Genomic DNA, 25,524 nt, shown 5'->3' on the forward strand with positions numbered 1-25,524 from the left:
CCTCCCTAGAGGTGCTCAGGGCCAGGCTGGATGAGGCCCTGAGCAGCCTGGGCTGGTGGGAGGTGTCCCTGCCCATGGCAGGGGGCTGGAGCTGGCTGAGCTTTGAGGTCCCTTCCAACCCAACCCCTTCTGTAAATCATCCACTCCAGCCCCCTGCCAGGGCAGGGCAGACAGAACACATCCAGGAGGGTCTGGAATGACTCCAGAGATGGAGACTCCACCACCTCTCTGGGCAGCCTGCTCCAGGGCTCTGCCAGCCTTCAGTCACAGAAGTTCCTCCTCATGTTCAGAGGAACTTCTGCTGTTCCACTCTGTGCCCCTTACCCCTTGTGCTGTCCCTGGCCACCACTGAACACAGCCTGGTCCCAGCCTCCTGACCCCCACCCTTGGAGGATTGATCAGCATTGATCAGAGCCCCCTGGGGCTGCTCTTCTGCAGGCTCTCAGCCCCAGGGCTCTCAGCCTCTCCTCCTCACAGAGCTGCTCCAGGCCCCTCAGCACTGCTGCAGCCCTTTGCTGTCCCCTCAATGCCAGCAGAGCTGCCCCCAAGGGTCACCAAGTATGGGGCACCCACATGACCCTGGTGTCACAGAAGCTGCCCAGGAGGTGGCTCCAGGATCACTTCACCACTTGTGACACACAGGGCATGGCCCTCACCCAACTAGGTCAGAGGGGCTGCAGGAGCAGAGCCTCTCTGGCCTGCACTGCAGGGAGCAGAGAAAGGGCTGCAGTGGTGCCACCCTCCCCAGCAGCAGGAGAGCAGCTGCTGCCTGTGCCAGGGGTGCCATGGCTGCTCCCCACCCAGAGGGCAGCTCCTGCCCCATGTGACAGAGCCTCCCTGGATTCTTCTCCACCTGATTGTGCACCCCCTGCCCTGCCCTGGGGCAGCTCATGGAGCTGTTTGGGTTGGGAAGGACCAACCAGCAGCCTAGCACCACATGTGGGGGGCACTGCATCCCATGGACCAGCAGCTCCTCATTGGCTCACTGCAGCCAGTGCCCAAACTCACCCCAGCTGCCAGGCCAAGGGGAGGCAGAACTGCAGCAGATGGGGCTGCTGGGGCTGCCAATCTCTCCTCTCTGGCATTCCCTGCCCAGCTCCCACACTCCCTAGGATGGGTTGGGTTGAAGGGACCTTGAAGATCATCCAACCCCAACCCCCTGCCACGGGCAGTGAGACCTGGATGTGACCTTTCCATTCCCAGCAGGAGATGGCAGCAGGGGCAGCTGCCTGCTCCAGGACCTGGCTGCCTCCGGGGCCAGCAGTAAGTGGTTGCCTTGGCCAGCACGTGTGCCCTGAGCAGGCAGCCCCCGGGGTGCCCCACAGTCAGCTACGACTGCGCCAAGCAGGAGCTGATGGCCAGCATCGAGCAGGAGTTCTGCCTCTGAGCACAGCCCAGCAGGGGCCTGCAGCACAGCTGGAGCACAGCTGGGCCCAGCCCCACCATGGCCTGCAGCACCTGCAGCACAGCTGGGCCCAGCCCCACCACGACCTACAACACCTGTAGCACAGCTGCTGCTGGGCCCAGCCTAGGGACCTACAGCAGGGGCCTGGAGGCACATCTGGAGCACATCTGGAGCCAGGGTGAGCCCTGGCAGAGTGGGGGGCAGGAGGGCAGCCAGGGGAGGCTCCTGGGGCAGCATGCCCACGGCTCCCCTGGGCAGCTGACCTCTGCCGCCTCTCCCTCGGGAGCCTTCCCAGAGCATCCCCACATGAGGAGCCTGCAGCTGGAGGGGCTGGAGGGCAGGGTCAGGCCCTGGGAGCTCTGCAGGAGGCTCTCCTGCTGCTGCCTGCGCAGGGAGCAGAGCAGGAAACCACTCTGGGCCAGGTCTCAGCTGCACTCAGCTCACCTCAGTGCCCCACACCTTGTGCTGGGCAAGCCCCCGGCCCAGGCCTGACCTTGGCACTGGCCAGGCGTGAGGGGCAAGATGAGGAGACCACCAGCACCCAGCAGGCTCCATCCTGGGGCTGATCCCCCCCCCCCTCCTGGGGCTGGGAACCATTGGGGAGCACAGGATTTGTGCAGCCCCTTGGGGGGGGGGGGGGGTCTTGTGGGGGTGGTACCTGGGGTTCCTTGGCACAGAGCCTCAGTGGGGACAGGAGAGGAGGTCACAGGAATAAACCTGAGCCCAGGAGGCTTCATCTCAGCAGGAGAAGAAAATTCTTTGGTGTGAGGCTGCTGAGCCCTGGAGCAGGATGCCAGAGAGGCTGTGCCCTGGGGCAGTGCCTGTGCCTTGGCATCGGCAGCCCAAGGCAGCAGCTGGCAGAAGGGGATGTGGAACCAGGGGTCTTCAAGGTCCCCCCCAGCCCAACCCATTCCATGGCACCATGGTGGCCCAGAAGCAGCCAGGCAGGAGTGCTGGGGCAGCTGTAGGCAGCCAGCTGTGCCCATGTGCCATGAAGCCACCCCATGTAGCTGGCAAGAGCTCAGCTGGGAGCTGCAGGCAGCCTTAGGGCAGGGGGAACAGCTCACCACAGCCAGGGCTCCTTGGGCAGGAGGTCTCCAGAGTGCCGCCCTGGCACCCCCAGAGCCAGCCCTTCTGCCCAGCACAGGTGAGGGCCCCATGCCCACGTGGCTGGCAGTGCCAGGCCTCCAGAGCCTGGCTGCTCACAGCTTGGGAGCAAGCCCAGGCAGGCTGGTGCCAGGCTGCAAGGCTGGCTAGATGAGCTCAGCAGCAGCAGATGAAGAGCTGCCAGGGCTCTCCAGTGGCTGCCACCTAGAGAGACCTCTGCCCACAGCATGGCTGTGCTGGCAAAGGGGCAAGGCTTCCCCTGTGAGCTGCTTGCTCTGCCAGGGTGAAGCTGTTCAGCCTCCAGCCCCAGCAGGATGCAGCTCCTGGCACCACAGCTGCCTGCCAGCAAAGCCCTGGTGCTCCACCACCACATGGGTGCCCTGCAGCCCCCCTGCTCCCTGTGCCAGGCCAGCACAGCCCTGCCGCAACCAGAGCCCCCTTCCAGCCCCCTCCCCACCCCCAGCACAGCAGAGCCCAGCCAGGAGGCAGAGCCTGCAGGCAAGGGGAAGTCCACACAGGCCTGGGCAGGGGAAGGCCACCAGCAGGGTAAGAGGGTTGCTGCCCCAAGCCCAGGCACAGCTGGTGCTGCAGCACAGGGCATGAGAGCCTTGGGCACAGTCCTGAGGGGCACAGGAATCACAGGACAGAGAAAGAGCCCAAACCTCGATTATCTATTTCTCCTGTCCTCAGAAAAGACACAAACCCCACACAGCTGCTGGCCAGGGCTGTCCTGCACCTCCAGCAGAGGTGGCCACACTGCTTGGGCAGCAGAGCAGCAGCTGCAGGGTCAGAGGGGCTGTGCCTGCCCCAGAGCAGCCCCAGCCCTGCCCAGGGTCCCTCCCCAGGAGTTTACAGAGCCTGCAGGAGCTCCACGCTGGGCTGTTGCCACAGGTGGAGCCCAGAGCTGCACCACCACCTGCCCTGGGGGGGACAGCAGCCCCAGCCCCTGCAGGGTGAGGGTCCCCAAGCAGCACAGGGGAGCAGTTTGTGCTGACAGTGCCAGCATCAGGAGCTGCCCCAGCCTTCAGTCTCATCCTGCAGCCCCCCACCACAACAAATATATCCAACCAGACTTGGTACAGAAGAGAGCAGAATCAGAGCAACCCAAAGCCCCTGCTCAGGTCCAGCAAGCACTGCAGGCCACTGCCAACACCACCCCCAGGGTCCTGCTCCCCTCAGCTGATGCTGCCTGCAGCTGCCCAGGGCTGGGAAAATAAACCCAAAGCTCAGGGGCAGGAAAGGCTGAGGGCTGAGCTAAAGTGCCACAAACGTGGGGACAAGACAAGGTCAATTCTGCTGTGGCCATGGGAGCTCCTCCTGACCTCCAGAAGAGTTTTGTGGCCATGGGAGCTGCTGGTGACCTCCAGGAGAGTTCTGCTGTAGCTATGGGAGCTGCTGGTGGTCCTCATGAAGCTGTTGGAGGAGCAGCTCCGGGGGCTAACACTGGCCGGGGGCCGGCGCGGCAGGTCCGCGGCGCGGTGGCTGCGCGGCGGTGGTGCTGGCCATGCCGGTCCAGGCGGGCCCGCGCCGTGCCGTGCCTGCGGGCGTGCTTGCTGAGGTGGTCGCTGCGCATGAAGCGGCGCTGGCACAGGGGGCAGCCGAAGCGCTTCTCGCCGGTGTGGGTGCGGCGGTGCCGGGACAGCTCGTCCGAGCGGGCGAAGCGCTTCCCGCAGCCCTCCCAGCTGCAGCTGAACGGCTTCTCTCCTGCGGGGAAACACCGCTCCGGCTCAGCACCGGCCCGGCACCCGCCCCGCACCCGCGCCCACAGCCCACACCAGCTGTGCTCTGGAGCAGGCACCGAAGGCCTTGGGCTGGGGAAGCCCTTGCAGCTCACCCAGCCCAACCGTGCCCTGATCCTGCCGAGCCTGGGGCTGAACCATGGCCCCCGGCACCACAGCTCTGCCTGAGACACCTCCAAGGAAGGGCATTCAGCCACCTCCCTGGGCAGCCTCTGCCAGTCCCTGACCACTCCTGCACCAAAGACTTTTTTCCTCCTCTCCAACCCAGCCTTCCCCTGGCACACTCCAGGCCATTACCTCTCCTTCTGTCACCTGAACCTGGGGAGCAGAGTCTAACCCCAGCTCCCTGCAGCCTCCTCTCAGGGAGCTGCAGAGAGCAACAAGGTCTCCCTCAGCCTCCTCCACACTGAACACCCCCAGGGCCCTCAGCTGCTCCTCACAGCCCTGCTCTCCAGACCCAGCTCTTTATTCCATACAGCTCTTCAAATGTTGTTTTTCTCCCCATCATCCAAACCTCTCCAAGCTTCTCTGGCTTCCAAGCTGCCTGCCCCAGCCCTGTGTGACCACAGCTCTGCAGCTGCTGCACACTCAGCAAGTACCAGGGGCAAGCAGCAGCCCTGGAGGCATCCAAGGTGCCCTGTGCAGCCTGCTCTGGCTGGAGCTGTCCCTGCTGCCTGCAGGGGCATTGGACAGGATGCCCTCCGAGGGTCCCTTCAAGCCTGAAGTACTCTGTGCACAGAGCCCCAGGGCCCCAGCCAGGAGGGACAGCAGCCTGCAGGGCCCCAGCAGCTTCTGCTCACCCTGGGCCACAGCTTAACCTCAGCCCCCTCCTACCCCACAGGATCCACCTGCTGCCAGCCCCAGTAAGCTGCAGATCAGCACACAGCGCATGACCCCAACCACTGGTGTCCCCTGGGAGCTGGGCAGAGGCAGGGAGCAGAGGGAGCCCTGCAGCAGTCCTGCCAACTCAGACCCTGGGGGAAGCTCCCCCCTGGCTGTGGCACCCAACCAGCTCCTCAGGGGCAGGCTCAGGGGGCACAGGGCAGCCAGCTGCTCTGGCACTAGCAGCTGGGCTGGCAAGGGGGCAGCTGCACCTCCATGGCTGTCCTGGGCTGCCCCCAGCTGAGGGACACCCAGGGAGGCATCACCCAGCCTGATCTCTGGCTTACCAGGATTAGCAGCTCCACAGGAGCCTTAAGCTGCTTCCCCACAGGAGCTGTCAAGACAAAGCTGGCAAACAAACACAACCCCTGCCAGGGGAGCTGGCACCCAACCTGCCAGGCTGTCGGGGGGGGGGGGGGGGCAGGGAGAGCAGGGGCAAGCCCAGCAACAAGACAGGAAAGCTTGGAAGGAGCTGCTTTACACCCACCCCTAGCTGGGTCTATTCCTCAGCATCAAGAACTGTCCCTGAGAAGCATGGAACTGTTTGGTTGGAAAAGGCCTCTGAGATCATCCAGTCCAATCCCAACCCAGCCCCACCATGGCCACCAAACCCTGGCCCCAGGAGCCATGGCCACAGGGCTCTGGAACCCCTCCAGCCATGGGGACTCCACCACCTCCCTGGGCAGCCTCTGCCAGTCCCTGACCACACCTGCACCGAAGACATTTTTCCTCCTCTCCAACCCAGCCCTCCCCTGGCACACTCCAGGCCATTGCCTCTCCTTCTGTCACCTGAGCCTGGGGAGCAGAGCCCAACCCCAGCTCCCTATAGCTTCCTCTCAGGGAGCTGCAGAGAACAATGAGGTCTCCCTCAGCCTCCTCTTCTCCACACTCAACACCCCCAGGGCCCTCAGCTGCTCCTCCCCAGCCCTGTTCCCTAGCCCCTTCCCCAGCTCTGTTGCCCTTCCCTAGCCCTCAATGTCCCTCTGGGAGTGAGGGACCCAAACCTGAGCCCAGCACTCAAGCTGTGGCCTCAGCAGTGCCCAGCACAGGGGCACAATCCCTGCCCTGCTCCTGCTGCCCACACCACTGCTCAACTCAAGGTTAGTTTTAACTTGAGAAGTTTAAAGATTGAGGCTGGAGGTGAGGAAGAAATCCTTGGCAGTGAGGGTGGGGAGAGACTGGAACAGGCTGCCCAGGGAGGCTGTGGACGCAACCAGGGCTAGAGGTAGGTTAAAGATCATCTAGTTCCAAGCCCCCTGGCAGGGGCTGTGCCTGTGGCAGGGGTTGGAACTGGATGATCTCCAAGGTCCCTTTTGAGCCAGACCACTCCATCAATCTCTAAGCTGGAGGCAGAGAAGGGATCAAAGCTCTCTGTGGTGCCTGCACCCTGCTGAGGTTCCCTGGAGCTGCTACTCACCAGCACTGAGCTCTCCTCTACCTTCCCCCTGCTGCAGCAGCTCAGCAGCAGCCCAGGCCCCCAGGACAGTCCCTGTGAGCCTCAGCTCAGGGCAGCCTGACTCCTGGTTCCTTCTTGCTGTCCCAAGCAGAGCTCCTGAGCTTCAAAGCCAGGCTGCAGTCAGCTGAGGACTCAGGACAAAGTCTGCCTTGTTCTGCTGGACAGGGACACCACTGCCTTCCCCAGGATGGGCAGCAGCTGCTGCTCCCCCCCTGCCTCTCCCCATTCCCACCCTTTTCCCAGAGCCAGGCATCTCTGCTCAGTGCTGTCCTGTGCCAGGACAAGGAGCAATGGGCACAGACTGGGACCCAGGAGGCTCCACCTCAGTATCAGAAGAGAGACCTCCTTGGTGTGAGGCTGCTGAGGCCCAGAGGGGTTGTGGAGTCTCTTCTGGAGCCTTTCCAGCCCCCCCGGATGTGTTCCTGGGTGCCCTCCCCCGGGGGTCCCTTCCAGCCCCCCCCCCCCCCCCTCCCGCAGTGCCCTCAGCGGCCAGCGCCGGGGCCGCGCCTTCGGCCCCAGGCAGCGCTGTCGGCAGCCGGCAGCGCCCCCCCGCGGCGGGCAGGGTACGCACCGGTGTGTGTGCGCAGGTGTGCCTTGAGGTGCGAGCTCTTGAAGTAGGTCTTCTGGCAGCCGGGGAAGCTGCAGAGGTAGTTCCTGCGCCGGGAGAAGTCCGCCGGGGCCGGGGGGCAGCCGTGGCCGGGGGCCAGCAGCACAGGAGCGGGGGCCAGAGGCAGCAGCTTGGGGCTGCCCACAGTCAGGAGGGCCGGCGGGCAGCGGGGCTGGGTGGCGGGGGGTGGGGGGAGCACCAGCATGACGGTGCCCTGGGGCACGGAGGGCGCCACCAGCACCGGGCTGGGCGGCAGCAGGGGCCGCAGGGCGCCGAGCACGCCGCCGCGCTCCGGCAGAGGCAATACCTGGCACAGCAGCTGGGCGCCGGGGGCGGGAGCCACGGGGGGGGCTCTCTTTGCCAAGTCACTGTCACATCCCCTAGGGGACGTGGGCCGGGCCGGGGGCGCCGCCGCCTCGCTCGCTGGGTCGCCAGAGTCACCCGCAGAGAGTGGGTGCCCCGGAGAGGCGCTGCCAGCCGGGTCACCTGCAGCCGGCACGGGCTGGGGCGGCCCGGGGGCGGCCCCCGGGCTCGGCCCTGCCCCCTCGGTGCCCGCAGCAGGCCGGCGGCAGGCAGAGCTGCGCCCAGTGTGCCGGATGACGCTGGTGGCCGCGGCCCTGCGGGGCTGGGGAGCGCGGGCTGTGCCCAGCCTGGCGCCGGCAGCCGGCCGCGGGCGCGCAGGGGCAGCGCTGTCTGGGGCCACAGTCCTGCAGCAGGGCAGCTGCGGCAGCAGCCCCGGGGCGGGCAGGCTCTCACTGCGGTCCGGGCTGTGCGGAGGGGTCATGCACTGCGGGCAGAGAAGAGGGTCAGGGGCACTGTGCTGGGAGCTGCAGCCCCTGCCAGCCCTGCAGCAGGGACACCCCCTGCCCAGAGACCCTGCACCCAACCCTGGCCGGGCAAGGACGTCCCAGCACAACTGGAGGCCACCCTGAGCATGCAGTGTGTGAGCAGCAAGGCAGCTGCAACCCTGGAGCCACACAATGCCTGGGCTGGAGCAGGCCTCCAGGCCCATCCAGTCCAACCCCAACCCAGCCCCCCCATGGCCACCAAACCCGGGCCTCATGGCCACAGGACTCTGGAACCCCTCCAGGCATGGGGACTCCACCACCTCCCTGGGCAGCCTCTGCCAGTCCCTGACCACTCCTGCACCAAAGACATTTTTCCTCCTCTCCAACCCAGCCCTCCCCCGGCACACTCCAGGCCATTGCCTCTCCTTCTGTCACCTGAGCCTGGGGAGCAGAGCCCAACCCCAGCTCCCTGCAGCCTCCTCTCAGGGAGCTGCAGAGAGCAATGAGGTCTCCCCCAGCCTCCTCTCCACACCTTTCTGGAACACTTCCAGGCATGGGGACTCCACCACCTCCCTGGGCAGCCTGCTGCAGTGCTCTGCCCCCCTCAGAGCCCACAGGTTCCTTCTCACATTCAGAAGGAGCTTCTTATGGTCAAGCCTGTGCCCATTACCTCTTGTCCTCTTCACCCACTGTTCTGTGCTCCCTGGCTCCTGCGCTGCTCAAGGGGCAGTGCCAACACTGAGCAGCAGCTCTGCTGCCTCAGCCTCTTCTCTCTGCTCCTCTCTCTCCTGACTGGAAGCTTGCTGGCTGCAATGGGCCTGAGCTGCCTGGGACCTGGAGGGCACCAAGGCCTTCTCCCAGCCCTGCTTTGCTGCAGCAGAAAGCAGCAGAGCAGCAGTGACTGTGAGTCATGGGCAGTGAGTCAGCTGCAGCAGCCCCACGCTCTGCAAGTGCCAACACAGCCCTGGCACCAGCACCCTGTCCCACGCTGGGGCCTGGCCTCTGCCCTCCAGCCACCACACTAGCAGCACCAAGTCTCTGCCCCCCAGTGCTGGCAGAGAGGCTGGTGCCAAGGCACTGAGGCATCCTCAGGGGGCTCCAGGAGGATACCAGAGCCACCCTAAGAGCAGCCTCAGCCCCTGTCACATCAGGTCAGCTGCCAGCAGGGGCTCCCACACCCAGGTGTAACAAGGGATCAAACTCTACCTTACCAACCCCAGCTGAAGTTGAGCCAGGTGTGGCCAGGTGGGCAGGGAGCATCCTGCCTTGGATCAGCAAGTGGCAGTGGTGAGGCCACCCCTTGAGTGCTGGCTTCAGGTTTGGAGCCCTCACTCCCAGAGGGACATTGAGGAGCTGGAGCAGGGCCAGAGGAGGGCAACAGAGCTGGGGAAGGGTCTGGGGAACAGAGCTGGGGAGGAGCAGCTGAGGGCCCTGGGGGTGTTGAGAGTGGAGAAGAAGAGGCTGAGGGAGACCTCATTGCTCTCTGCAGCTCCCTGAGAGGAGGCTGCAGGGAGCTGGGGTCGGGCTCTGCTCCCCAGGCTCAGGTGACAGCAGGAGAGGCAATGGCCTCAGGTTGCCCCAGGGGAGGTTCAGGTGGGAGATGAGAAGAAACTTCCTGACTGGAAGAATTCTCAGAGCCTGGCACAGGCTGCCCAGGGAGGTGGCTGAATGCCCTTCCCTGGAGGGGTTTCCCAGAGCCAGAGCTGTGGTGCTGAGGGCCATGGCTCAGCCCCAGCCCTGGCAGAGCTGGAGCAGGGTTGGTCTGGGTGAGCTTCAAGGGCTTTGGCCCCCCCAGACCACTCTGAGCCTATTCACCATCCCAGAGGCAGCAGAGCCCCCCCCTGCTGGTGCCCACCCCTGTGCTGGGTGCACACAGCAGAGCTCTGGCTGTGCTGGAGCTACCCTGCAGATGAGCCCAGCTCAGACCCTCCAGAGGCCCCCCCCAGGTGCCAGGCCTAGCCAGGTGGCAGCCTGGCTCCTCACCAGCATGGCCAAGCAGTCCCTTGGCAGCTCGGCTGCAGCCTGCGTTGTGCAATCCCCAGAGTCTGAGAAGGGGGTCAGGGTCCTTATCTTGAGGCTGTCCCCCTGCTGGGACCTTTGTCCCCAAGAGCTCATGCAGACCAGGGCCTCCACGGCCTCGATGTCGTTGAGCTGCAGGGCACCGCAGGAGTACCTCTCACTGTTGTGGTGCTGCCTGCCCCGCAGCAACTGGAAGATGTCCACGATGTCCACCTGCAGCCACGGGGAGCACAGATCTCAGGGCTGGAAGGGACCTCTGCAGAGCTCCCAGTCCACCCCCTGCCAGGGCAGCACCACAGGATGCAGCACAGGTCACACAGGAACACATCCAGATGGGGCTGGGAAGGCTCCAGAGGAGGAGACTCCACAACCTCTCTGGGCAGCCTGCTCCAGGGCTCTGTGAGCCTCACAGTGCAGAAGTTCCTCCTCATGCTGAGGTGGAGCCTCCTGTGCTGCAGTTTCCATCCACTGCCCCTTGTCCTGTCACAGGGTGCAGCTGAGCAGAGCCTGTCCCCTCCCTCCTGCCCCCCAGATCCTGCTGTCAGAGCAGGGCACAGAGCCAGCACCACCCACGTGCTGCCTGCCCACCAGGAAGGGCACCCAAAACATCCCCTGCCTGCAGCCAGGTCTTTGCCAACCAGCCCCACTCTTACTCCCAACCCCCTGCTACTCTTGACCAAAACCAACCCCAAACCAGCAAGAAGTGAGGAGGATGGAGTGGGATCTGCAGGAGAGCAGCAGCTGTGTGCAGTTCACACTTCCCAGCTCCCAACAAATGCTTCCCCTGCTGCAGGCAAGCAAGGAGGAGGGGGAAACAATCCTCATTTCCACCTTGCTTGGTCAAGGCTGAGCCCTGGACCCCAGGGCTGGCTGCTGGGCAGCACCAACCTCATCCTGCTGGCACCCAGCACACAAATGGCAGCAGACAGTGAGGGACCAGGACCCAGAGGGGATCTGGATAAAAGCTGGGGTGGGACTCCCAGCAAGGGCTTGCAGTGAGGAATGGTTTGAATCCTGCTGGATTGGATGACCCAAGAGGTCTCTTCCCTGTGTGTGCAGCTTGCCCAGCACTCAGCTTCTCTGTCAAGGGCTCCCACAGGGCCTGCCAGGGACTCCAGAAGCTATTGGTCTGCATGGTCTCAATAGGTGTCCAAACCCTTCCAAGTCAGGCAGCTCCAAGGCACTGGGAACCTTCTGGGATTCAGAAGCATGCAGCAAGTCCCTTGAGCAGCAATGCTCCATGGTCTTGGTCCATGCCTCTGAATCCCAGGAGAGTCAGGAGTGTGGACTGCTTCCCCTCCTCAGGGGAAGGCTCTGGAGGAAGGAGGCTCCAGCAGGCTGTCAGCACAGCCCCAGGCCCTGGAGAGGAGCTAAACTCGTTGGGTGATATCAGCTGCACACCTAAGCCAGCAAGTTTTGTTACTAAGTTAAGCAAGGGTGGTGTGACCCTGGCTCAGCTGTATCACCAAGATGCAGAGCTGGGTAACATTGTCTGCACCACAGGGACCTGCACAGCAAACACCTTCTAAGAGGAGGCATCCAAGAAGCTGCTTGGGTACCAGCTCTGGGCTCCCCAGGTCCAGAGGGACAGGGAGGTGCCAGAGAGTGGCCAACAGGCTCTGAGGATGCTGAAGGGCCTGGAGCAGCTCTGTGAGGTGGGAAGGCTAAGTCCTGGGGGTGGTTAGCCTGGAGAGGAGAAGGCTGAGAGGGGATCTGAGCAATGTCTGTACAGATCTGAGGGGTGGGAGGCAAGAAGGGGCCAGGCTCTGCTCAGTGCTGTCCTGAGACAGGACAAGGAGCAAGGGACACAGACTGCAGCCCAGGAGGTTCCACCTCAGCATGAGGAGAAACTTCCTTGGTGTGAGGCTGCTGAGCCCTGGAGCAGACTTCCCAGAGAGGTTGTGGAGTCTCCTGCTTCCAGCCCCCCCGGCTGTGTTCTGTGTGCCCTGCCCAGGCAGGGGTTGGACTGGATGAGCTCTGGGGGTCCCTTCCAACCCCTCCATTCCATGATTCTACCAGGCATAGAGATGCCCTAAAGCTGTTAACTCCCCAAGAGAAGCTGGAGAGGCTGCACCGCAGATGAGAAGGGGAAGGAGCACAGGGATGGCCGTAGGGGAGCAGCCCGCGGTGCTCCCCAGGCAGGGCTGGGGCAGCCGGGCCGGCAGCTCCTTCTCCAGCGCTGTACTTCGGAGCAGCTTTCCCCAAGCACTGTCGCCCACCGCTGCCGGCCGGTTCGAGAGCGCTGCGGGGCAGTGGCGCCTGTCCTCATCTCACCCCGCCGGGGCCGCCGCTTCCCACGCCCACCCCGCAGGTGACTGCGGCGACGCTCAGCCCTGAGGGCCCGGTGGCAATGGGTCGCTGCCCGCGGGGTGAGGAACGGCACCGACCCATCACCACCCGGTGTGGGTAACGGCACCAACACCACCACCACCCCCGGGGGAATAAACAGGCACCGACCCACCAGGGACCCACGGCGGGGCGCATAACAGCGCCGAGATGTCGCCGCCCGCACTGAAGCGTTAACGGTCTCCGCTCCCCTACCTACCACAGAGCACGTGTGCGGACCGGAGCTTACTGCCCCCCGCTCAGGGGGCAAATTCTCCCTCGCCACCCCCTTCTCCCGCCGCCCCCCGGCGCTTACCCCAGACGCATCGCCCATCTCGGAGGAGAACGAACCGTGCATAGCGCGACTCCGGCGGGCGGCAGTGCGAGCGGGGAAGCAGCAGATGCGGGACAGGCTCGGCGGCAGCCACTGGCACCACCTCCTCCCCTCCCCGTGCCGCCCGCCCAGAACCGCTGGCCAGGCGGGGACAGCAGCCCGGGACGCGCTCTACAACAGGCAGCACAGGTAGGGAGGGGAAAGGGCGGGGCCAGGCCGGCTGCTCGCAAATCGCCGCTCGACGCAGCCCACGGCTCAGCCAATCGGCGGCGGCATCCGGCGTGCTCGCGGCGTGCCGGCGGGGGAAGGGCGGTGCGTGGGCCGCAGCCGGCGGGAAAGGGCGGGGCGGGGGGTCCGAAGGGAGCGCGCGCTGGAAACTGGGGGAAAGGTCGGGCGGGGGGGGCGGGCGGGGCCGGTAATGACCGCGCGGGGGGTGGGCGGGGCCGGGGGCGGTGTCACACGCTCATCGCCCCGCCCCTCCGCGGCGCGTGCGGAGCCGCACGCGGGCACTGCCCCCGCCCCCATCCCCGCGGAGCCTCCTGTCGGTGGGAGTGGGGCGGGGGGCCGGAGCCGGCGCCCGCGCCCGGGGCAGGGGTCCCAGCTGGCACTGAGCGGCGGAACCACGGCCTGGGAAGGCCTCCGGCAGCGACCAGCCCAACCGCCCTCTGCCACCGCCACGGCTGGGGCTGAGCCACGGCCCTCGGCACCACCGCTCTGCCCCTGGAGCACCTCCAGAGATGGGCATTCAGCCCCCCCCCGGGCAGCCTGTGCCAGGCTCGGAGACGCCTTCCAAGCACCAAGTTCCTTCTCATTGCCCCCCTGAACCTCCCCTGGGGCAACCTGAGGTCACTACCTCTCCTGCTGTCACCTGAGCCTGGGGAGCAGAGCCCAACCCCAGCTCCCTGCAGCCTCCTCTCAGGGAGCTGCAGAGAGCAATGAGGTCTCCCTCAGCCTCCTCCACACTCAACACCCCCAGGGCCCTCAGCTGCTCCTCCCCAGCTCTGTTGCCCTTCTCTGGCTCTACACCAGCTCCTCAATGTCCCTCTGGGAGTGAGGGCTCCAAACCTGAAGCCAGCACTCAAGCTGTGGCCTCCCCAGTGCCCAGCACAGGGCACAATCCCTGCCCTGCTCCTGCTGCCCACACCACTGCTGCTCCAGGCCGGGCTGCTGGTGCCCTTTGTGCCCCCCTGGGCACCCCCTGGCTCATCTCCAGTTGCTGCCCACCAGCACCCCAGGCCCTTTTCCTCTGGGCAGTCTCCATCTGCTCTGTCCCCAGCCTGGAGCCTTCCTGGGGCTGTGACCCACAAGCAGCACTTGTGGTGCCAGTGCCTGGGCAGTGTCAGAAGTCCTCAGCTCACATCACCAAAGTGCCTGTGCCCTGCACTGCTTCCTGCCCCTTCCCAAGCCCTCCCTTTCCTTTTCAATGGCAGCTGGATCCATGCAGCCACCCCGAGACCAGCAGAGCTGGAGGTCCTGGGTGACACTGCTGGCACTGCTGACCTGGTGCCCACCACAGCAAGGGCAGTACCCAGGAAGGGACAGAGCCTCGTCCCCGGAGCCTGAGCTGTCCCTGCCAGTGCTTTCCAAGCCGGGCCCCTGCCTGCCTCGCTGCTGGCCAGGACAGGCTGCAGGCAGCATTTTTCCTGCCGGATTCTCCCTGCTCATCCCTCCCCGTTCATCAGGACGTGACATCCTCTGTGTCACTGCAGAGGACGTGGCAGGGATCATCTCCAGCCTTTCATCTCCTCTGGCTGGGGGCTCCTCTGACCGCGGGGGCTCCTTTTTCCCAGGACAGCTCCTCTGAACCCTGGCTCCCTGCTCGCTGGGAACTGTCCGAGGCTCCCCCGCGCTGTGCTCAGCCCCAGGCGCCCTGGCCGCCCAGCCCGGCAGAGCCTTGCTCCAGTGCCCTGCAGCTGCCTGTCCCAGCACCGGCGGCTTTCGTGCAGCTGTGCTGAGCTCAGGCTGCGCCGAGCTCAGGCTGCTGGTAGGCTCCTCAGCGAGCTCTGTTTGCCAGGCGGGCAGGGGCTTGGCTGTGCTGCTCCTCGGGGAGCTCCTGTGCCTGGCAGGGCAGACACCAAACAGCGAGCAGGAGTCAGATCCCGAGGGAACAGCAGGACAGGCAGGGAGCTCCCCCAGCCCCTCCTGGCAGACACAACCCAGCAGAGCCCAGAGGAGCAGCGCTAGGCCCCGGACAGCTTGCCGGCAGCTAAAAATAGCCTCGGGTCGGGCAGCTCCCGGCCGGCGCGCAGCCGCAGCTGAGCGCAGCCGCAGCGGCCAGGGGCAAGCAGGGGCACCCAGGCTGGAAAGGACCTGCAAGAGCACCGAACCCGACCCTGAACCCTGCTCCGGCACATGCACCGCTGAGGCAGACCCCAGGTACCGTATCTGCCGCAGCTCCCACACGGACACCAGGGAAGAAGCTTCCCGAGAGGGGCTGGGGACTGCCCGGGGCTGGGGGCGTTGGTGGGCAGCAGCTGAAGCAGAGCCAGGGGGGGCCCAGGAAGGCCGCAGCAGCCCGGGCTGGAGCAGCAGTGGTGCACGTCTTCCCCAGCACCCTTGCCTGGGTGTGGACCTTCCTTGCATGCCTGGGCAGAGCTGTGCCAGCCCGGGGCTGGCTGCCCAGTGACAGGTGGCTGCCCCCTGGCCACATCTCCAGGCAGAGCCTGCTGGAGTGTCCCTTTCACTCCTGTCTTAGCTGCCCTCACCCCGTGCTGCCTCCTGACCCTGCCCTTCCTCAACCCCCAGGGCTCCATCCTGCAGCCTCCCCGCAGCTGTGTCCCAAACCCTAACCCTCTCCTCCTGCAGCTTTCTGCTTGAGAGGTGTCCCTGCCCCAGCAGTGAGCTGGCAGTAGCTGCTAAGCTCCCTTCCAACCTAAGCCATTCGATGATGATGATCCCAGTGCCAAGGACAGCCCTGCCTGGCTGGGAGCTTATTGCTTCCCCAGGTCTATCAGAATAACCTTTATTTAGAATAAACCAAACCAGGTTGGAAGAGACCTTCAAGATCATCACGTCCAACCCATCAACCAATCCAACCCACCCAAACAGCTAACCCATGGCACCAAGCACCCCATCAAGTCTCCTCCTGAACACCTCCAATGACGGCGACTCCACCACCTCCCCGGGCAGCCCATTCCATAGCGCAATCACTCTTTCTGTATAGAACTTCTTCCTAATATCCAACCTAAACCTCCCCTGGCGCAGCCTGAGACTGTGTCCTCTTGTTCTGGTACTGGGTGCCTGGGAGAAGAGACCATCATCAGCCTGTTTACAACCTCCCTTCAGGTAGTTGTAGACAGCAATAAGGTCACCCCTGAGTCTCCTCCAGGCTGAGCAATCCCAGCAACCTCAGTCTCTCCTCATGGGGCTTGTGTTCCAAACCCCTCACCAACTTCGTTGCCCTTCTCTGGACTCGTTCCAGCAAGTCAACATCCTTCCTAAACTGAGGGGCCCAGAACTGGACACAGTACTCGAGGTGTGGCCTAACCAGTGCAGTGTACAGGGGCAGAATGACCTCCTTGCTCCTGCTGGCCACACTGTTCTTGATTCAGGCCAGGATGCCATTGGCCCTCTTGGCTGCCTGGGCACACTGCAAGCTCATGTTGATCCTACCATCAACCAGCACCTCCAGGTCCCTCTCTGCCTGGCTGCTCTCCAGCCACTCTGACCCCAGCCTGTAGCTCTTCATGGGGTTGTTGTGGCTGATGTGCAGAACCCGGCATTTGGATGTGTTAAATCTCATGCTGTTGGATTCTGCCCATCTGTCCAGCCTGTCGAGCTCCCTCTGCAGAGCCTCTCCTACCCTCCAGCAGATCAACTCTTGCCCCCAGCTTGGTGTTGTCAGCAAATTTACTGATGATGGACTCAATGCCCTCATCCAGATCATCAATAAAGATGTTAAAGAGCACAGGGCCCAGCACTGATCCTTGGGGCACACCACTAGTGACTGGCTGCCAGCTGGATGTGGCACCATTCACCACCACCCTCTGGGCTCGGCCCTCCAGCCAGTTCCTAACCCATCGCAGTGTGCTCCTGTCCAAGCCATGGGCTGACAGCTTGGCCAGCAGTTTGCTATGGGGGATGGTGTCAAAGGCCTTGCTGAGGTCCAGGTAGACTACATCTACAGGCCTCCCCACATCCACCAGGCGGGTCACCTGATCATAGAAGGAGATCAGGTTGGTCAGGCAGGACCTGCCCTTCCTAAATCCATGCTGGCTAGGCCTGATCCCTTGGCCATCCTTTAAGTGCTGTGTGATTGCACTCAAGATGACCTGTTCCATGATCTTGCCTGGCACTGAGGTCAGGCTGACAGGCCTATAATTCCCTGGCTCATCCAACCGGCCCTTCTTGTGGATGGGCACCACGTTGGCCAGCTTCCAGTCCTCTGGGACCTCGCCAGTGAGCCAGGACTGCTGGAAAATGATGGAGAGTGGCTTGGCCAGCTCATCTGCCAGCTCTCTCAGCACCCTAGGATGGATCCCATCTGGTCCCATGGACTTGTGGGCATCCAAGCTGCTAGGGAGAGTTCCAACCACCTCCTCATGGAACATAGGGAAACTGTGCAGCTCCCTGACTCCTTCTGCCAGCTCTGCAGGCCAGCTGTCAGGAAGACGTTCTGCCCTTCTAGTAAAAATTGAGGCAAAGAAGGTGTTAAGTATCTCTGCCTTTTCCTCATCCCTTGATACAACATTTCCCTCCATGTCAACCAAGGAGTGGAGGTTGTCCTTTCCCTTCCTCTTGCTATTAATATATTTATAGAAGGACTTTTTGTTGTCCTTCACAATAGAGGCCAGTTTAAGTTCCAAATGTGCTTTTGCCTCCCTAATTTTCTTCCTACATGATTTGGCAACATCCTTAAACATTCCGTGGGTTGCCTCCCCTCTCTTCCAAAGATGAAACACCCTCTTTTTTTCCCTTAGTTCTATTAAAAGTTCATTAACCATCCAGCCTCGGGCCAGGGCCTCCTGCTGCCTTCAGCCGGGCATGAAATGCCCTGCAGCCAGCTGGCTGAGGGGTGAGCTCAGCACCACCAGGAGAGTTTCACTTGGTAGCTGCCTCCTTGTGTCTCCCCCACCCCCGGGCTGGGGCTAGCTCTGAGCCCCCTCCTGGCTGCAGCAGGGCTCTGCCGGCAGGAGCAGCCCGGGCCCGGGGGGGGGGCAGCTGCCCCGAGCAGAGAAGAGCCTCCTGCTAGAAACGAGCATACAAAATTTAATGCTTGGTGCCAGACACTGTCCAGGTACAAAACAGCAACCCCCGGCCCCCAGCCCGGCCCCGCTGCTCCTGCACACCCCCGGCCCGCAGCGCCGCGGGGAAACCAACCTCGGACAGCTCCCAGCCTTGGGAAGCATGAGAGAGAAGAGTGCCCAGGTCACCCCCAACCCCAGTCTCTGTACAGCCCCTGCCCGCCCCCTCCGTATGGTGGATGTCAGAACTCAGTACCACAGCCCAAGCTGGGCAGCCCCCGGTGCCCTGCAGCTGCTGAGCTCTCCCTGGCCCAGCCCTGCCTGCAGCTCCTCTCCTTTGCTCTCCAGCCCAGGGGCTCCATCCACCCCCTGCAGTGGTGGCAGCAGCCACAGGGCACTGGGTGGGCTCCAGCCCAGGGCATGGGTGAGCCCCATGGGACAGCAGGGACGGAGCAGGCCTTGCAGCAGCTCAGGAGTGCTCCAACCAAAGCCCCAGGTACTCCTTTTGGCTTCATACAAACCACTGCAGAGCCACAGTGAGGAGGCACTTGGGGTGCCCACCACACCTCAGCACCAAGGGACCATCAGCTGTGCCTGGGACAGCCCACAGAGACCTGTGCCCAGCCTGGCTCTGAAGATGCCAAGCTCCACCACCTCCCTGGGCATCTGCCCTGGAGAAGGCCACCCCAGCACCCAGGCTGCAGCTGCACCCTGCTGCTCCTCTTGCTTCTGGCAGGCCTGGGGGGCACCTCCAGGCGCTGGGAGCTTGCTCCTCTCCACCCTCCCTGCTGCAGCCCTCCCGCAGCTCCCCCAGCCCCTCCCCCCAGGAGTCACAAGCTGTGCCTGAAGGAGCAGCTCTGGCCTCAGGGACAGCTGCTGAGGGCAGGGCACTGCCCCAGGGCAGGCCTTGGCAATGCCAAGTGCAGCAAGAGGCAGCCAGGTAGCTCCTGCAGGCTCCTGCTGGTCTCCTTCACCTGCCCCTTGCCTCCCTCCTGCCAGCAGCTGCAGCAGGGCAAGGCTGGACTCGTGGTCACCATTCCCTGGGCAGCCTCCCTGGCAGCAGCAGTGACCTTCCCTGGCCCAGCTGAGGCACTGCAGCCCTGCCCAGCTCCCTGCCACTACCTCCTTCCTCACCCAGATGCCCAAGCACAGCCCCAAGCCCAGCCCCAAGCCACCCAGGACCAGGCTCAGGGCTCCTCTGCTCCTCTCCCTGTGCTACAGCCTGGTGCCCCCCAGCCCAGAGCTGCTGCCCAGGTGCCCCTCTCTCCCTCCTCTGCTGCTGGCTGAGGAGCCAACAGTGCAGCAGCTCCTGCAGAGCAGCATCCCCTGGAGGTGCTGGGCACTACCAGCTGAGGCTGGGCCCAGGGCACCTCCCACTGATGCTTTGTCTGTCCAGCAGCAGCTCACTGCCTGGCACACACCAGGAGCACTACCCCTGCTCCCAGCCCCTGGTGCCCAGTGCTGCTCTGCCAGGATGTCTCCTCCTCTCCCACAGCCTTGCCTGTGCTTCCCCTTGGCAACACCAGCCAGCCCCCAGGCTGCCTTCAGCACTTGGGGTTCATCCATCCTGAGCTGCTGCTGAGGGCAGCATCCAGCTGAGCCCCAAGAGCACTGCACAGCAAACCAGCACAGGAGTGAGATCCACCCTGCAGGAGCCTTCCTCCTGACCTCCAGAGGTGAGGAGACACCAAGGAGACCACATCTGCTTGGCCCCTCTGTGTATGCCAGCTCCAGCTTTGGCCCAGGCCAGCTGCTGGGCCTGGCACAGCTGGCACTGCATCCCCTGCACAAAGGGCTGCTGGAGGAGCAGGTGTCCTGTGCTCCCCAGAGCACACAGAGCCCTGCTGCCCCCCAGGGCATGCCCAGGGCCGAGGGGCTGCTGGAGATGTGCAGGGCACAGCCCCAGGGCTCTGTGCCTGAGGGGGTGCTCTCCAGGGCCTGCACAGCACATTGCACTTACACACAGGGGGCTCCAACCCTTCCCACCTTCTTCAGAAGCAAGGCAGCTGCACAGCCCCACAGCACCAGAGGCCTCCAGCCACCTGCCCTGGGCAGGAGGAGAAGCAGAGGCTGCTCTGCTGCCTGCTCCTGCCAGGCTCCAGCAGCAGCTCTGTGCCCCCCAGCAGGAAGAAGTCCTGGGGAGGGGGGGCTGGAGAGACAAAGAAGAGATCAGCACCTACAAGGCCACCTGCAGGAGTCCCCTCCTGTGTTTACTGCTGGTTTACACTGCTGGGCCCTGCTCACTCCTCCCCCCTTCCAGGCAGACTCTGAGCTGGGGATGGCCTTTGGGAGCAGCTGGAGGGCAGAGGGTGAGGCAAGGCCACAGCTCTGCTGCCCAGAGCAAGGCAGCCCCTGGCTCTCCTCTGCAGGAGGTGCTCAGTGTGTGCCCAAGCTGCTGAGTCCTGGGAGGAGCTTCACTTGGGACCTTGGCTTGAGACCCCCAGGGGCTGCCTGCCCTTAGATCTCAGTCAGGGTGAGCTTGTAGGAGCCTCCAGCCTCCTCCATCTGCAGCTGGAAGGTGTCCTCATTAGAGTAGTGCTTCACAATGTTGTCATCCATGTTTACCAGGATCCTGCAGGGAGAAGGCTGCTCAGGCCCGCAGCAGAGGGCATGGCCCCAGCCCCCAGCCCAGCCGTGCCCAGACACTGCAGCAGCCTGCCCAAGGGGTGCCACTGCCCTGGAGGTGCTCAAGGCCAGGCTGGATGAAGCCCTGGGCAGCCTGGGCTGGTGGGAGGCTGAAGATTGCCCAGTGCCAACCCCCCTGCCATGGGCAGAGCCGTAGAAGAGCTGAACAGGAGCCCAGGGAGGCTCTGCCAGCAGCAGTCCCCAACACAGCCAGCCCCTGGCACCATCACCTTTGGTGCCAGCAGTCACAGAGGCCTCAGGACCTGGGCTGAGCCACAAGCCAGGCTGCAGCTCCCTATGGAATGGAGGGGCTGGAAGAGACCCCCAGGGCTCAGCCAGTCCAGCCCCTGCCAGAGCAGGGCAGCAGGGCAGGCCTGGGGCTGGCAGGGACAGGCAGGCAGCAGGGAAGGCCTGGGGCAGGCAGCGGGGGAAGGCAGCGGGTAGGCTCACCCTTTCTTGCACTTTTTGAAGATCTTGCCAATCTTCTCCAGGGGCACCTCATACTTGTCCGAGATCTGCAGCAGAAGGCAGCAGGCACAGGTGAGCCTGGGGGGCTGCTGGGGGGGCTGCAGCAGCTAAGGGGGCGCTGCAGAGCTGCTCTGCCCCAGGAGCTGGCACTGAGCTGCAGCATGGCCCTGGAGGTGGCAAACCCCTCTGCCCCTTGCCAGCTTCTGGGCAACCCCCTGAATCCTGTCCCACCCCTCAGACAGCAGCCCCCTGCCCCCTCCCTGGCCAAGCTCCACAGCCAGGAGGGAGCCTCCCATGGCAGCAGCCTCCCTGGGGGCCACAGCTGAGAGCAACAGCCCTGGCCAGGGGTTGCTCCCTGCCCAGGGGCTGCTGGCACAGCCATGGGGGGGGCTGCTGCTGGGCTGTGCCTCCCCCAGCTGAAGGTCTTGCAGGGAGCAGGGGCAGCACAGGGCTGTGCCATACCACATGGCACCACAGCCACTTACAGCTGCAGGCATTGGACAGCCCTGGCACAGGGGGCAGCCTGGCACGGGGTTGGGGGAGGGGCAGCCTGGCTCCTTACTGCTTCCATCAGCCCCTTCAGGGAGGGAGTCTTCAGCATCAGGGCATCAAAGACCTCCTCGGACTCCTTCCGGATGTAGAGTAGCACTGAAGCAAAGCAGAGAGAGGTTGGCAGGGGAGCTGCTGCCCACAGCCTGCAGCTGCTGCCCACAGCCAGCTGCATGGTCACAGACCCCCAGCATGCCAGGCTGGAGGGCACCCCCAGCCCCATCTGCTCCACCCTCTCCAGGTGCTGGTGGAGTTGCCCTGAGCTCCCTGGCAGCCTGAGAGCTGTCCCCATGCAGGGGACTCCCCTGGGAAGTGGTTCCAGGGCTGCTGCTGGTGCAGCCCAGAGCAGCAGGCACTGCAGGTGAGGGGTGCAGTGGGCACTGCAGCACAGGCATGCCCAGCCAGCTGTGTGCACCCAGCACTGCAGCTCCTCTGCTGGCTAAGCTCTCCAGCTGTGCTCTGTGCTCAGAAAGGATCACTTGGCTGAAATGCAGAAAGGTGGAGCACAAACCACACAGCTCTGAAACCCTCAGGTGCCCACAGGGCACCTGCCCTGGCATGGGCACACAGACACAGCCCCAGGCATGCCCCAGGCATGGCAGCAGGGAGCTCCTTGGTGCTGGGACAGGAGGGAGAGGAGAACAGGGAGGTTGTGCTGGGAAGCAGCTGAAGGCCTCCCAGCTACCTCCTCCCTTCCACAACTGTGCAGCTCTCTGAGCTGCCTCATGTCCCCTCCTGGCCCTTGGCAGGTGCCAGTCACACTCACACCACCTCAGCTGGCACCACAGGATCACAGAGCTGCCAGGGCTGGAAGGGACCTAAAGGCTCAGCCAGTCCCAACCCCCATGGCCAGGGACACCTCACACTGCAGCAGGTTGCTCACAGCCACATCCAGCCTGGCTGCAAACACCTCCAGGCAGGAGGCTTCCACCACCTCCCTGGGCAACCTGTGCCAGGCTCTCACCACCCTCATGGGCAACAGCTTATTCTTCACATCCAATCTGAATCTCCCCACTTCTAGTTTTGCTCCATCCCCCCCAGTCCTATCACTCCCCGACACCCTCAGAAGTCCCTCTACAGCTTTCCTGCAGCCCCCTGAAGATCCTGGAAGGCCACAATTAGGTCTCCCTGGAGCCTTCTCTCCAGCCTGCACAGCCCCAACTCCCTCAGTCTGTCCTCAGAGCAGAGCAGCTCCAGCCCTCTGCTCAGCCTCGTGGCCCTTGATCATCCTTCTGTTGCCTCCCTAGCAGCCTTGCTCTGCTGCTGGGAGGAGGCAAAAGGAAGGACTCCAATGAGCTGAGCAGCCCTGACCTGCTCAAGGCTCCAGAGATCCCGCGGGGAGCAGCAGCCTCAGGAGAAGCTGCAGGGTGAAGCATGGCAGCAGGAAAAGCCTAGACTCATCCACCCCATAATGAGCAGGTCCTGCAGCCTGCCCTGTTTACAAGGCCTCAGCAGCCTCACCCTGCCACACCTGCAGCATTGATCCAATTAGTGGCACAGCTAATTTCATAGTTTCATAGTTTCATAGTTTCATTCAGGGTTGGAAGGGACCACAAGGATCATCTAGTTCCAACCCCCCTGCCATGGGCAGGGACACCCCACACTAGATCAGGCTGGACAGAGCCTCATCCAGCCTGCTCTTAAACACCCCCAGGGACGGGGCCTCGACCACCTCCCTGGACAACCCATTCCAGGGTTTCACCACTCTCATGGTGAAGAACCTCCTCCTCACATCTAGCCTGAATCTCCCCACCTCCAGCTTCATTCCATTCCCCCTAGTCCTATTACTACCTGAGATCCTGAGAAGTCCTTCCCCAGCCTTCCTGTAGGCCCCCTTCAGATACTGGAAGGCGACAATTAGGTCTCCTCGGAGCCTTCTCTTCTGCAGACTGTACAGCCCCAACTCCTTCAGTCTGTCCTCATAGGAGAGGTGCTCCAGCCCTCTGATCATCCTTGTGGCCCTTCTCTGGACACGTTCCAGCACCTCCACATCCCTCTTGTAATAGGGGCTCCAGAACTGGACACAGTACTCCAGGTGGGGTCTCACCAGGGCTGAGTAGAGGGGGAGGATCACCTCCCTCGACCTGCTAGCCACACTTCTCCTGATGCAGCCCAGGATCTGGTTGGCTTTGTGGGCTGCAAGTGCACATTGAGAGCTCATGTTGAGCTTTTTGTCCACCAGCACCCCCAAGTCTCTCTCTTCAGGGCTACTTTCCAGCCAGTCACTGCCCAGCCTGGATTTGTGCCTGGGATTGCCTCGACCCACATGCAGGACCCTGCACTTGCTCTTATTGAACTTCATGAGGTTGGCCTGTGCTCACCTCTCCAGCCTGTCAAGGTCCCTCTGGATGGCCTCCCTTCCCTCCAGCGTGTCTGCTGCACCACACAGCTTGGTGTCATCAGCAAACTTGCTGAGGGTGCACTCAATGCCACTGTCCATGTCCCCCACAAAGATGTTGAACAAGACAGGTCCCAGGACTGATACCTGAGGGACTCCGCTTGTCACTGGCCTCCACTGGGACATGGAGCCATTGACAGCCACTCTTTGGGTGCGGCCATCAAGCCAGTTCCTTATCCATCTAGTGGTCCACCCATCAAACCCATGTGTCACCAGTTTGGAGACCAGGATGTGGTGTGGGACAGTGTCAAAGGCTTTGCTCAGGTCCAGGTAAACGACATCAGTTGCTCGCCCCTCATCTATTAATTTTGTCACCTGCTCATAGAAGGCCACCAGGTTGGTCAGGCAGGATTTGCCCTTGGCAAAGCCATGCTGACTGTTCCCAATCACCTCTTCACTATTCTTTTGAGCGAGTAGTGACTCCAGGAGGATCTGCTCCATGATCTTTCCAGGCACAGAGGTGAGACTGACTGGCCTGTAGTTCCCTGGTTCCTCCTTCTTACCCTTTTTGAAGATGGGGGCAATGTTTCCCCTTTTCCAGTCTGTGGGGACTTCACCAGATTGCCATGACTTTTGAAATATAATAGAGAGGGGTTTAGCAACCTCATCTGCCAGTTCTCTCAGGACCCGTGGGTGTATCCCGTCGGGTCCCATGGACTTGAACACTTTCAGGTTCTTCAGATGATCACGAACCTGATCTGCACTTACAATGGGCAGTTCTTCCTCCCCGTCCCTGGCTTTGACTTCCATAACATCAGGAGTGTGGCTAGAGGCCCTTGCAGTGAAGACTGAGGTAAAGAAGTTATTAAGTACCTCAGCCTTTTCCTCATCACTTGTGACCATGTCACCAGTTTCCTTTCTGAGGGGGCCCACACCTTCCCTAGTCTTCTTCTTCCCATTAATATACCTGTAGAAGTTCTTAGTGTTCCCTTTAATCTCCCTGGCTAGATTCAACTCAAACTCTGCTTTGGCTTTCCTAACCAGGACTCTTGCTGCTCGGGCAGCTTCCTTATATTCCCCCTGTTCTACCTGTCCTTCCCTCCACTTCCTGTAGAGTTTCCTTTTAAGTAATAGTGTGTCCAGTAGCTCCTTGCCCATCCAGGCAGGCCTCCTAGCATTCTTACCTGCTTTTCTCTTTGTTGGTATACAGAGCTCCTGGACACAGAGGAGGTGGTCCTTGAATACTGACCAGCTGTCCTGGGTCCCTCTTCCCTCCAGGGCTTTGTCCCACGACACTTTGGCTAGCAGATCCCTGAAGCGATCAAAATCTGCACGCCTAAAGTCTAGGGTCGTGAGCTTGGAATACTTCCTCCTGATTGCCCTGAGGATGTTAAATTCAACTGCTTCATGGTCACTGCAGCCAAGGCCATCTCTGAGCCTCACATTGCTTACCAGCCCTTCCCTGTTGGTGAGAACAAGGTCCAGCATAGCACCATTTCTTGTTGGTTCCTCTACCATTTGGAGGAGGAAGTTGTCTTCTATGCAGTCCAGGAACATCCTGGATTGCTGGTGCCTTGCTGTGTTGTCCCTCCAGCAGATGTCCGGGTGGTTGAAATCACCCATGAGGACCAGGGCTTGTGACCTGTAAGCCGCTTCTATTTGCCTATGGAGGGCCTCATCTGCTTGGATCTGCTGGTCA

General features: G+C 62.8%; 2 protein-coding genes across 6 annotated transcripts in view; both read right to left on the minus strand.

Moving 5' to 3' along the window:
* Positions 1 to 3,164: 3,164 nt before the first annotated feature.
* On the minus strand, positions 3,165 to 12,827 carry KLF11 (KLF transcription factor 11). The gene is made up of 4 exons (XM_068155326.1): positions 12,645 to 12,827; positions 9,968 to 10,216; positions 7,161 to 7,983; positions 3,165 to 4,216 (listed from the first exon to the last, which is right to left on the minus strand). Exons 1-4 carry the CDS (start codon positions 12,684 to 12,686, stop codon positions 3,918 to 3,920), a joined length of 1,413 nt encoding a protein of 470 aa, XP_068011427.1. The 5' UTR covers positions 12,687 to 12,827; the 3' UTR covers positions 3,165 to 3,917.
* A 5,841-nt stretch (positions 12,828 to 18,668) lies between these two features.
* The window catches only part of GRHL1 (grainyhead like transcription factor 1), a 30,439-nt gene continuing 23,583 nt past the window's right edge, over positions 18,669 to 25,524 (minus strand). For 2 of the 5 annotated variants that reach the window (XM_068155330.1, XM_068155328.1), the window contains exons 14-16: positions 21,501 to 21,586; positions 20,921 to 20,985; positions 18,669 to 20,417 (exon numbers count right to left, since the gene is read on the minus strand). In XM_068155330.1, the coding sequence (XP_068011431.1) occupies positions 20,303 to 20,417; positions 20,921 to 20,985; positions 21,501 to 21,586 (266 nt within the window). In that variant the 3' untranslated portion in view covers positions 18,669 to 20,302. Of the gene's footprint in view, positions 20,418 to 20,920; positions 20,986 to 21,423; positions 21,587 to 25,524 lie in introns of all 5 variants that reach the window. The other 3 variants (XM_068155329.1, XM_068155332.1, XM_068155331.1) reach the window with 3 other exon arrangements.

Source organism: Melanerpes formicivorus, unplaced genomic scaffold (assembly GCF_026170545.1).
Source record: "Melanerpes formicivorus ecotype bairdi unplaced genomic scaffold, bMelFor1.0.p_v2 SCAF_31, whole genome shotgun sequence".
Taxonomy (NCBI): Eukaryota; Metazoa; Chordata; class Aves; order Piciformes; family Picidae; genus Melanerpes; species Melanerpes formicivorus.

What these genes read in the sequence shown, in the direction of transcription:
- KLF11 (XM_068155326.1), bottom strand. Translation starts at nt 12,686, where the DNA reads ATGCACGGTTCGTTCTCCTCCGAGATGGGCGATGCGTCTGGG. An exon ending in GGGACTGCTTGGCCATGCTG is followed by an intron (nt 7,984 to 9,967) that starts GTGAGGAGCCAG and finishes CTCTGCCCGCAG; the next exon opens with TGCATGACCCCTCCGCACAG. An exon ending in ACACCTGCGCACACACACCG is followed by an intron (nt 4,217 to 7,160) that starts GTGCGTACCCTG and finishes GTTTCCCCGCAG; the next exon opens with GAGAGAAGCCGTTCAGCTGC.